Consider the following 12,569-nt stretch of genomic DNA (forward strand, 5'->3'; position numbering starts at 1 on the left):
CGGCGAGCATTTTTTTGAGATCAGTGAATAGTCAGTAGTCGCTGGGGGCCAGATCTGGACTGTACGGTGGAAGAAAAAGCAATTCGAAGTGTAATTCGTGCATGTAATTGCTATCGGTTTTATTGACTTGTGACATTGTACATTGTCTTAATGAAACAAAATTTTTTTCTTTGCCATATGCGGTCCTTTTTTTATAATTTCTGCTTTCAAACGATCCAGTAATGCCGTGGAGTAGTTACTATTGATGGTTTTTCCCTTTTCGAGATAGTCAATGAAGATAATACCATGTGCATTTTAAAATACTGAAGCCATAACCTACCCAGCTGACTGTACTGTTGTGCCTTTGGACTCTTCGGACGTGGTTCACCGGCTGCAGTCCATTCAGATGATGATCGTTTTGATTTCATAGTGAAATGAGGGATCCATGTTTCATCCATTGTCACATATCGATGCAAAAAATCTGATTTAATATGTGCAAACATGGCTAAAAACTGCTCCGAATCTTCACCACATTGTTGCTTTTAATCGACTGTGAGTAAACGCGGCACCCACTTAGAAAAGAACTTTCTCATGGTCAAATGTTCATGCATAATTGTAAACACACTGCCTTCTGATATCTTTACGGTCTCAGCTATCTCACGCAATTTCAATTTAAGATTAGACATAACCAATTTTTGGACTTTTTTAATGTTTTCTGGAGTAACCACCTCAATTGAACGACCAGAATGTTCACCATCATCGGTGTCTGTACGATGTCTGTATACAATATTATGCATAAATTAATTACATAAATCATTTGAAAAAATAATTTAATAAGATATATTTAATTTAAAATGAATAAATAAAATAATTCGTCTTTGTAGTGCGTTGTAGAATTTTTCACATCAATGACAGAACAGTACAGGAAGAGCTTCTTTATTACATCAGCGAATCTGGGGAGCACCTTTAGGATTGGATTGATTTGTGTATATAGTTTGCGAATGGGGTAGAAATAAAACAAATTAAAATGTAATAATGTATAAGTAATTTCAACAAATATTATATATATTTATTTAGGCTTATGCAGAAATAATGACACATATTCAAGCAGATATCATTGTTTCTGCTATACAGCGATTGGACGCAGCCCGATTGGATAAGGCTACGTACGTATTCGAAATCCGGGGTTGCAGCGTAGAATAAAAACGGCATCAAATACAATAAAGCGTGATATTGTTTTTACAGCTAGTTTCTATACTTACTGAATTCTAATATAACATTTAATATTTCGTAAAAAGTTATTTATACAATTTTTATTTAATTTCATGTTCAAATCAAATTTGTAAAAAATGTATATTTGAGATTTATATAATAATGTATTAAAATTTTTGTAAGACGGTCTCTAAATTTGTCTTATTTGTCATAGTTTCAAAAGTGGTGTTTTTTAATAAGTGTATATCCTAATGAAATTATAAAATGTGTGTTTAATTATATAATATTATAAACGAATTTATCTGGTTTCTGGTTTATGTTTTGGTGGTAACAATTTGCGACCCATATGTTTTGACTGAAAATCATGCCAACTATCAACGCGACTTTGGCGAGATTCTTCATAATTCTTTTGCCATTCTGTTTCATACTCTTGTATATCCTCCTCTTCAATTTCAGCTTCACGTTTTCTTTTCCGATCCTCTTGATCACGTTGTTCAAGTTGTTGTTGTTTTCGTTCCACATCTGCGAAAAGCTTCATAACCATGACATGGAGAGCATGTTTGTAGTTCTCCGGATCATCCTCGGGAATATCCTCAAAACGTTTATGTTCCTTTTTCTGTTTTTTACGCTTCTTTGCAATCTAATATAAAACACACAAGATGTGAATAAATTGTTTTTTTTTATATACTATCATTAATTACCATATGATTGGTACGCTCTTTAGCTTCTTCGTAGATGTCCAAACATTTCTTACGTGTGACTTCATTTTCCAATGTTCTCCAAGAACGATTTACAATATCGAACGCCATTCGTGCGCGATCTTTGTTATCTGGATTTCTATCTGGATGAACTAGTTTAGTCATTGTATGATAACGCTTCTTTATGACGTCTATTGTAGCTTCTGGTTCCACTTGCAGTACCTCGAATGGATTGAGATTGAAATAAGTCGAACCTGGTCTTAGTAGATGATCAATTTGTTGAGTAGAAGTTAGTGCAGAATCGCGTTTTTCTATTTCTTTAACCTGTAATATATCCGTATGGAACCCAAATTTCAATATTTTGAACATATATATGTACAAATTCATACAAATACAAATATTCATTTATTTATAAATGCAGAATCCGAACGAACTTACTTCAATATAAAATGTATTAAACGATTTTTTTGAAGTAGACATATCATCTGAATTATTCGACATTTTTTAAAAATTGAGTGTTTAATTATTAACTTAGAAAAGTTTTAAAACTTTTATTTGTTGATAGAAAAAAAAAATCACTAAATGTTGCAGACGTCAAAATTGAAAATCAAAAGATATAAAATCGACACTTCCTTTGTCAAATTTGAGTGACACAGAGTTGTCAGTTTATTAAAACGAATAAGTATCTGCTATAATTAAATTAATTTGTACCTGTAGTAGCAACTATGAATTTTTTTCGACATTTGTCTACTGAGTTAATTGGAAGGTAAATTTTAAATTATTATGAAATTTGCTAGACAAACAAATGTACTATTGTGAATAAGCGGCTGTATGACAGCTTTAAATACATTAACAATAATAATGACAGCAGAAAATGCAATGCTCAACAGCATATTTTTTGAACCAAACGTTTAGCCAATATCGATGTAATATTAAATATTTTGAGTTTTTTTATCGGGTCAACAAACTTGTACAGCTTAAATACAATAGAAAAATTTCTATTGGTTTGCAGTTCACAATACCAAAATTCGGTTGTGTCTATAAACGATAGAAGCTTTTCTATTGTCTATCGGAAATAGATAACTCACAATAGGCACTTGTGTTATATTAAACATTTTGCCGTAAATATATATTTATTTGATATACATGATATATGACCTCATTACCTCCGATTTGGCAGCTATTTTTTACTGCGCTCATTAAGAATAGGCGATTTACCTATATCTCGGGAAGAAATTTTTTGTTTTCCAATGAGAGACGGACCCATGGGGTTTTGAAAAAGAACATTTAAGACCACTTTTCAAATTGTAATATTTCAGGCTCTGTAAATGATGGAGACCTGAAACATTGTGAAGATAACAAATTCGAAGTTCTTGCAATAAATATATATAATTTTAATTTAAAAAAATTTTCCTTTAATTCATTGAAAGGTTTAATTTTTTATTTTTGATTTAGATTCAACATGAAGAAACTAATTAAGAAACTAAAATTTTCCCGTTGGCATTATGTTTAGAAGTATTTTGGATAGATTATTAATGCTGTCTCTCACATTTTACGTCTACTCACTTAATATAAGTTAAATAAATTTTCGAAAAACATATTTAAATATATTAAATTTGTATTTTTGATTTGATTATTATGTTTAGGCTAGTTGAGTTAGTGTACTTGAGCACTTTTACTCTCTATTAACTTCGAGGTTTCTTCATAACCACTCTCTACCCCTTGGCTAGATTATTGTTTATCACTTCATTAGACTAAGCAATAATTTACTTCAGATTTGCATACCTTCAGGGTTATAACCTTAATGTATTTTTTGTTTTGATCAATCTTAAGGTCCCTGAGGATGTAATTCGTCCTAAAGTACCATTACACCTTGAAAAGTCTTCTCAGAGCCCGGCTTTATGCAATTTCTAGCTGGCGAATAAAAGTATTTGAGGCCTTGCTGAACGCTACATATCCATATAGAATTGATTTGAATTTACAATAGATCTTTTAGATTGCAGTATACTATACTTAATTCATAATTATAGGTAATAATTTTAAAAATATTTTCCGAGATAGGGCCTTTTTTGTTTTGAAATTGATATACATAAAAAAATTTAGGTGAATCGAAGATGTTAAACTCAGAAGCCGTTCCGTTTATGAGGGAATTTTCTATGTGTAGGTGGGTAAGCTTATTCCACTTATAATTAACTTGATTATACCTCACTTGATGGTAAGTTGCTAAAGAAACAAACTAATTTTATTATCAACAGCTTCATCAAGTTCAAAAACCCTTATATCCATAATTCGTCGCATCTATTAAGCGTTTCGAGCACTCTAACAAAATGGCATGCGAAAAATTATTGATGTGATCAGAGAACTAACATAATAGCTTAATATTAAACAGACGATAAAATATCGCTAGATTCATCAAATATATCGTCTGGAATCTAAATTTAGCAAATTATTTTTTAAAAAACATGAGAAAAACTATTTTATGTAATTTATTGTCTTACAGTACAACTTAATTTCTTACGTTTGCACTTATAAAGTGACATCCCAGAAGACAGAGATTTGGTTATGATGCGAATGGAAGAGTTATTAGAAATTTATTTATAAAAAAAAATTTTTCTTTATGTGTACAAAAGAACTTCAGATTAGGCAGTTTCTAGAATCTTTAAATAGCATTACTTACTATTAGTTTCGCTAGGTTTTAAAACCGAGATGGTTGCCGAGATAATTTTAAATGAAGAGCTACATTATTATACAACATAAAAATTGATTAAAATAACGATAAGTTGGATGGTTTCAAATCAAATGTAAACAATGTTCACTATCCGTACTTCAAAAAACAGTTCCTTATTGGTGAACAAGATAAAATGGTTCTTGATGCTTTCCCACTTAACCTTCCCGGCTGAGCTAATTTTTCCAGGACAAGGTTGTCAAAGCAAGTTAAAGACTAGAGCACGTACCCTTTTTGTTATCAATATTTCAATTTCCAGTTTTAAATTTTATTTGACATTTCTATTAATTAGATTTTCTGATATCTGCAGCAATGGCACAATTTCAATTTGAATGCACTTTAAGCTATGCTTAAAGTGCTGTGTATCTTTCACAAGTTATTTCTGTGAGAAGTTTTAGATTTTATTGGCTTTTCATACTTTTTAGTTCTTAGCGCAGTCCGAGTAATGTTTATTGAATGTGTGCAGCCCATGTGAAATATAGACGTTGTACTAAATCTAAGTTTCTGATCCAATTAGCTTTTATTTATAAACACCGACACTATTTGACAAGAAAAATTTTTCTCCCAGTTGAAAAACACTTATTAAATATTATATTACTTCTTGGTTGGGAAAAGAGCATACTTTCAGTACCAGGTATGTCCATTTGATTTTTCTAATCTCTAAAAGTGACTTGAATTTAATTTTCTCTAAATACTTATAATTGTCAAAATAATTATTTAGCCATCAGTTTTATTTTCAAATTTATATTTGAGATACTTTATAAAATTACCTCTGTAGTTTATTGAAGAACTTTGTGAAGGCTTAGTTGCAGACTGCCGTCATATTAGTAAAAATTTACGATGACATTTTTCATGGAACACTATGGTCAGTGATATTGATACCTTCTGTTTTCACAAGTAGTTTTAAAGTCGATATAGGCAGCAAGCATATCGGATGATGAAAAAATGCTGGTGTATCTAACTGCTAATTCTATCGACTTGTTTTGCTTAAAATGAATATGTTTTAACTTAGAACAATAAATTTGATTGAATGTGGCTAGATGTCAGTATATATAAAAATTGGATAGAAACTATTTCGCATGAAGTTTTTTTGTTTATTTTCCATTTCGCATGAAGTTTTTTTGTCTATTTTCCATTGTCACTATATTGGATTATGGTAAATAAAGTTACTAGAAGCCGAAAATAAAGAAAATACACGACGAACACATACAGATTGTAATAAGTATATTAAAATACTAAACACAGTTATTAGACATAAAGTTTAATATATATAGTTAAAAATGGATTGTCAAAAACATTTCTTATATCAAACATTATTGTGCTATATAATAACACTTCAAGTGAATCAATCATATGAAAAATGGCGTATTTCCTTTAAAACTCTTTTATCTTACCGGAAATGTGTTGGTATTGTCCTTAGTATTAGTATTCTATGTTTCTATGATGTATCCGATCAATAAATACTTAAAGCATAGAGCCCTGAAATGATTTACGAAAACTGACAGACTTACCAACATTGCGTTATCGAATCTCAGAACAGTTACAGATTCCTCACGGAAGTATGAAGATTTGAGGTCAATTATTGCTTGGTCTGATAAAGTGATTAACAAAAATCCAGTCAAGGCGTAGAGAGGGGTTATGAAGAAACCTTGCTGTAAATAGAGCGTACAAGTGCTCAAATGCACTGACTCAATTAGGGTTAACATAATAATGATGTACAACTTAGGTTAGGTTATATCGGTCTGTTTACCCATTGTTTTACTTTATCAGAGTTCAAATGTTTAAAGACCACCTCGAAGCTTGAATCTTTGCCTAAAATGATTGTAAGAGGGAAGACTTAGAGCTGGCAAAGGTCCCTAAAAAAAGGAAGCTTGAATAAATAAATAAAAAGGACTAAATTTGCAACAATAACAATGTTGTTTTGTGTATTACATGAGTGTATTTGTTACTTACAAATATAATTCATTCAAATAACGTGGAATTGTAAATAAATTATTGCTTTATTAAAAATTTACTGTTTTTGAAGTAATTCTTCTCGTAAAACATAATCATTTCAGTGGATGTATGTTGACTTAGTAATGAGAACATTTTAACTGTCTGACTTAATTGCTTTAATGAATTATGTTGTATATTTATTTCAGATATCAATTAATTAAATAATTAATATATATATCATTATAAATTTTTTAGTTGCTTGATGCTGTAAAAGGACGAGACCTTTTTTTATCGTTTTGTCTTTTCGTTTTTTGTTAGACAGGATAAGCGAACTATACTAAGTAGTTTGTTTGACTTTTCCGTTAATACTGCAATGACGAATTATCTTTAGCTTAGTACTCTGTTTGGAAGAACATAATCTCTCAACTTTACATAAGGACGACGAGTAAACATGTAGAAAGAAAGAACCTTGAAGTTCCGAAACACGCTCCAAATGTCATCATTGTCATAACATCTAAGTTACAAACTCGGCGCTCTGCATGACGCTGGGTAATTTTAATTTAATTTTAGCTTGCAACTGATTTTATTTATTTATTTTTGTTTATTCTTTATGTGCTGCATATTCGTTGCCTAGTTTACGCGACTTGCAACCGGAAATTATCAAATACAATCATAGAAATGACTGTGTTTGCGTATGTGTTTGTATTCATATATGCATGTATTAAGATTTGGGGAAATGCGTTTGTGTGAAGAGATAAATGTATGTCAGTTGTGGCATGTGTGAGTATCTTTGTCGCGTAAACAATTGGTTAATGTGCAGGAATGTGGTCTATGCCTTATGTATGAGTGTAACAATTTGGTGTGCGTTGAGTGTTGCACTTGTTTGAGTGAAATGTTATGGCACCACTGTTCTCTTGCTGCTCTTCTAAATTGGTTTACTCTATTGAAAGCTGCTATAATGGAAGGAAAAAGCTTTGATTCAATTTTGAGAGAAATTTAACGTAGGAATTAAGTTTTGACTCAATTTTGAGTAAATGTTATATGTGAGTGAAAGGATTTAGTTTAAAAAAGTTGGCAATGCGATACTGCTTTTTTATTTAAAATTTCAATTAAAATTTATTTTATTTTATATTAAAATTTATTAGTTTTATTTAAACTGAGTGAGATTTATTGTTTTTGAAATATAATAATAAAATAAATATTTTATTTATGAATGTTCAATATTATAAGTGTAATCAAAAATGAGTAATATTAATCATCTTAAAATGTAATATTCAAATTTATTAATTAAATTTATAAATCAAAAAGAGTAATTTTTTTTTAATTTTTAATAACAAAATTGAGGTTAAGTTATTTATTTTACAATATAATAATAAAATTCTTCTTATGGTAAAATAATATTCACACATATCAATTTCAATTAAATTAAGTTCGATTCCTGGTACTTGCAGTCTCAAAAAAATTATTTACGAATAATTAAATACAAGAATTATTTCCAAGATCACTGATAATGGGTATTTGGCAATACCCAACAGCTGTATGGTCAGTCAAAAATTAAATTAATTAAAATAATATAAAATGAGTTATTGTTGTTGTAGGTCACTACTGTTCGAAAAACCTTTTTATTAAGTAATATTCAAATTTATAAATTAAAATTGAGTAATATTTTTTTATTAAATAATATAATATTAATTAACTAACTCCAAAGTCATATTTTTAAGGCAGTTTCATTACTTACAAAATATAATACATATATTTTTTTGTTCAAGTTTCAAAATGGTTTCGAATTCTTTATGCAAACACAACGGGTTAAGAAATCGTCTAGATTTCCAATACTTCTAATAACTTACAGTTTTAGTTAATTTAAGTTTCAATCGATAGGAATACAAACTTAATCTACAAATCAAATTAAGTAACACTGGCTATTGATATTATTTGTATTGGGCTATTATTGTAGCCCAATTGAGGTTTGGATATAAGGTCCCACTTTAACTAAACCTCTCTTAAAGTATCTATTATAAAAAAAAATTTATATTAAATAGTGGTATTAAAAGTGTTCATGTTGTGACAATTTCATCTTACTTTTTGTCTTAAACTTATAATACTTAGTATTATGCAAATCGGCTTATTATTTTTAATAACGTAAATAATTTGATTTGAATTTTAATATCCTACACATTCTTGAATGGTCAAATATTAATACTAATTTTAAAATAATAATTTACGTATTAAATGTTGTCATACATATTTATAAAATTTTTTGGATAACATATATTAGCAATTATTTATGACCTATATATATAATACATAATGAGATATGAGAATACCTTTTATACAATAGAAAAGTATGTAGTAGCTTTGTGATTATTTTAAATATATTAACCAAAGAAATATAATGACAAGGTGAAAAAGTTCTTTTTTAGCAGAAAGTTTATGGTATAAATTTAATACTCAAAGGACTCTGCCTGATACCAGCCTGACTTACAGACAGACGGATTCATGCACGTAACCTTATACTACAATTTTGTTAGTTATTTTCGATTAAATAATTTTATTTTATACAGATTTTTCATTCAAGAACTTAGAAACTAAAATACATTTATCGATTAGCAATTCTAGTAGTATTTATTATCATTTACTATAGGACAACACTCATAACGATTAGCACTCAAAGATTTTAAAACGAAAGTTTCTATTTTATGACAAATTTATTATTTTAATTTACAAAGAAAAGCAATACTAAGTATTAAGGATAAATATAAGTATTAAGGATACACTAGACTTCATATATGTGAGTATAAAATAAGGCAGTTACAATTTCGAGTCGGTAAACGAGTTTAAATATCTAGGCGTAGTTCTCAGCAGAAGTAAAGATGCGACTTTTGCAATACAAGATCGTATTAAAACAGCTAACAGAGCATATTTTGCCCATATCAAGCTTATGAAATCAACGCTACTATCAAAGGAACAAAAGTTGTGTATATATGAAACTGTCATTAGAGCGGTTCTTACCTGCGGCAGTGAAACATGGGTCCTTAAATCCAGCGACAACATCCTGCTACTGAGATTCGAAAGAAAATACTCAGGAAAATATTTGACCGGGTGTGCTTAAAAGACATACCTATCGTATATGGTATAACGACGAATTGAATGTTTTGAACGAAGACCTAACTATAACACGACACATAAAAGCCCAAAGATTGAGCTGGTGTGGACACGTCCTACGAATGAGTAACGAAATATATAAAGATATAATTAAATTAAATATTTTTTTTGTTTAGTAGTAGAAAAACAACAATAGTGTGAGACTTAAATCCATTAAAACCATCCCTCTGGAATGAATTGAAAAGACTTAAGCCATCAGGCATCAGAAGACACCTGGCTAAGATCGCATTCCAGTAACCAGTAGGTAAAGATTCGGATTAACTAATAATTTCTACTTAAAAAATAAATATTTTCAGTGTGATATTGTTTTAAGAAGTATTTAAAAAAATTTATTTATCAGGCGCCTGATATGTTACTCATTCGCACCATAACACCATTACATCAATGTTCCACAAGAAATGATACAAAAATTTAAAATTTTTATTTCTGAATTGAATTTTTCATTAAATTTTTCATGAAAATTTAACTTTTTACGATATTATTCTTCTCAGAAGTATTTTTATTAAATAAATTAGTTTCGCGTCATATCTATTTTTAAATCACGATATTAAAATTTTCAATATTGTTTACGATGACTTCAACAATAGCGATGAAGAAGATGTCCTGCATCAATTTTAAAGAATCCACAGAAAAATAAATATAACTATAATTATGAAAGTATGGAGTGTAATGTATAATTGGTATTTCCTAAGGGTCACGACTTACTTCCCAAATGCCACAAAGTATATGATTACTATTGTTAAAAATATTGCTACAGAAAAGGGTATATTAGAAGACCCAAATTGAAATTCAAGCACTTTTTCTTAAAACTTCAATCAATTATCTTTAAAACACAACAAATTTCAAGTTTATATCATTTATAAAGCCTAAGATATATTCATTTAAAAATGTTTATACATTCCTAATTGTCAAACCTTTATGGATCCATATTTCCTAGGAAAAAAAATTAAATTTATAGAAAAATTAAATTCGAAAAATGTTGCATCTGATATAGAAAAGCATATAAATATTTGCTCATTTAGTTGGCCCTTATTTGTGAGTCGTGTTTGGCCGCGTCCAGTAACCTCCACTGGCAAACCCGATCAGTGGTTTGCTATCGCCAGTGAGTAGCATCGGCAATTACAGGTTATTTTTACTGGCTACGAGCAGTAGTTCCGCAGATTTTGTAGGTAGAGGAAACATGTTGAAGATGAAGAGGAAACAAAAAAATTTTTTTCGTTATTAATCTATTATCGGCTTTTCTCAATAGCAAAGCAGTTATAACAATATTTCAATGTAGTTCTTATAGAATGATTTACAGAAATATTAAACCATTTCTGGAGTGAAGTATCTTTCTTATATTTTTGAACATGACGATCGTCTCTAACATTTCAATGAAATTTATTGCTGGATTTATATGGTCATATTTTTTTTATCGGAGGTGATGACAACATTTTTTGCGAAAATCCGTCCAATTTGTAGTAGAATGACCCACATACTTTAGGTGAACTATAATAAATTCATCAATGGAGTTAAAAATATTATAAGAAATTTTTAGAGATATAATTTGAGTATGGCAATAAAAATTAGATATAGCCAGAGAAAGATTGAATTGAAACGTCTATCCAAAATCTTAACCAAAGATACTTGGATGTAATAACTAAGATATATCCAAAAGAGACGATGAAAATATATCTGCATATAGTTAATAATAATATAAGAATAATGTGAATATTCAATAGGAGAACTGTAGCATTCTTCGATGGAATTAAAAAAAACATAGAACCATTGTGAATATATATTTGAAAAACAATAACAAATTTATCGCTGGAGTTAAAAATAACACAAGCACATTGTGGATATACAATTAGAGTACTATAGCAAAAAATGGAGAATATCAAATGAAGATTGGATAGGAACGGCTATTCAAGAATGTTAAAAAAAGGCACTTGATTGTAACAGCTAAAGAATATGCAAAAGAAAATAATAGAGAAGAGAAAAACAATTCGATGGAGTTAAAAAAAAAAATACCAGAACATTGTGGAGTATTATAGCAAAAAATGGAGAATATCAAATGAAGATTGGATAGGAACGACTATTCAAGAATGTTAAAAAATGGCACTTGATTGTAACAGCTAAAGAATATGCAAAAAAAGACAATAGAGAATAGGAAGACAATTCAATGGAGTTAAAAATAATACCAGAACATTGTAAAGTATTATAGCAAAAAATTGAGAATATCAAATGAAGATTGGATAGGAACGGCTATTCAAGAATGTAAAAATCTGTAATCTAACTTAAAAGAATATGAAGTGATAAATCACATTAAGTTTCGACCTAAAATTAGATAATTTTATTCCAATTCTTTTATTAATTGAACAGCTATAGATTGTAACATCTGAAAAATATGCAAAAAAAGACAATGGAGAAGAGGAAGACAATTCGATGGAGTTAAAAATAATATTAGACTATTTGAGGGAATTCAATTCGAGATCTAAAATAAAAATAAAAATTAAAAAATATCGAGAACTGAAGGACGACTGTTTAGTACATCCATATTCTCAATGGATTCGTAAACTGTTGGTGTGGATACTGAAGTATTACACCGTGAAAAAAAAAAAAAATTTAGTTAGTTTTCAATTATAAAATTTTTAAAATTATAGAGTATAGAGCAAATAAAGAGTATAATAAAAAATATTGAACGCCTAATTATTGAACTAGAAAGGACGTATAGTCAGATAAACAATATATAAAAAACCATGTTAGTTATTAATATTTCTTAAATAATTATTATATCAGTTTATATAAATACTAATATCATAAATAATATCATAAAAAAATATTAATATATATTGCTGTGGTTCATATTGGTTTAT

General features: G+C 28.9%; 1 protein-coding gene across 1 annotated transcript; it reads right to left on the reverse strand.

Annotated features, from left to right (window-relative positions):
* Positions 1-1,462: 1,462 nt before the first annotated feature.
* Positions 1,463-2,407, reverse strand: LOC119689962 (dnaJ homolog subfamily C member 8-like). The gene is made up of 3 exons (XM_038104921.1): positions 2,328-2,407; positions 1,893-2,213; positions 1,463-1,831 (listed from the first exon to the last, which is right to left on the reverse strand). The coding sequence occupies exons 1-3, from the start codon at positions 2,388-2,390 to the stop codon at positions 1,490-1,492; spliced, it is 726 nt and encodes a 241-aa protein (XP_037960849.1). The 5' UTR covers positions 2,391-2,407; the 3' UTR covers positions 1,463-1,489.
* Between the last annotated feature and the right edge of the window lie 10,162 nt (positions 2,408-12,569).

This window comes from Teleopsis dalmanni, chromosome X (assembly GCF_002237135.1).
Source record: "Teleopsis dalmanni isolate 2A chromosome X, ASM223713v2, whole genome shotgun sequence".
NCBI lineage: Eukaryota > Metazoa > Arthropoda > Insecta > Diptera > Diopsidae > Teleopsis > Teleopsis dalmanni.

Excerpts from the sequence above, each read along its gene's own strand:
- LOC119689962 (XM_038104921.1), bottom strand. The coding sequence starts at position 2,390 with ATGTCGAATAATTCAGATGATATGTCTACTTCAAAAAAATCGTTTAAT. Across the intron at positions 2,214-2,327 it reads TTAATACATTTTATATTGAA|GTTAAAGAAATAGAAAAACG; the intron begins GTAAGTTCGTTC and ends GATATATTACAG. Across the intron at positions 1,832-1,892 it reads AAGAGCGTACCAATCATATG|ATTGCAAAGAAGCGTAAAAA; the intron begins GTAATTAATGAT and ends GTTTTATATTAG.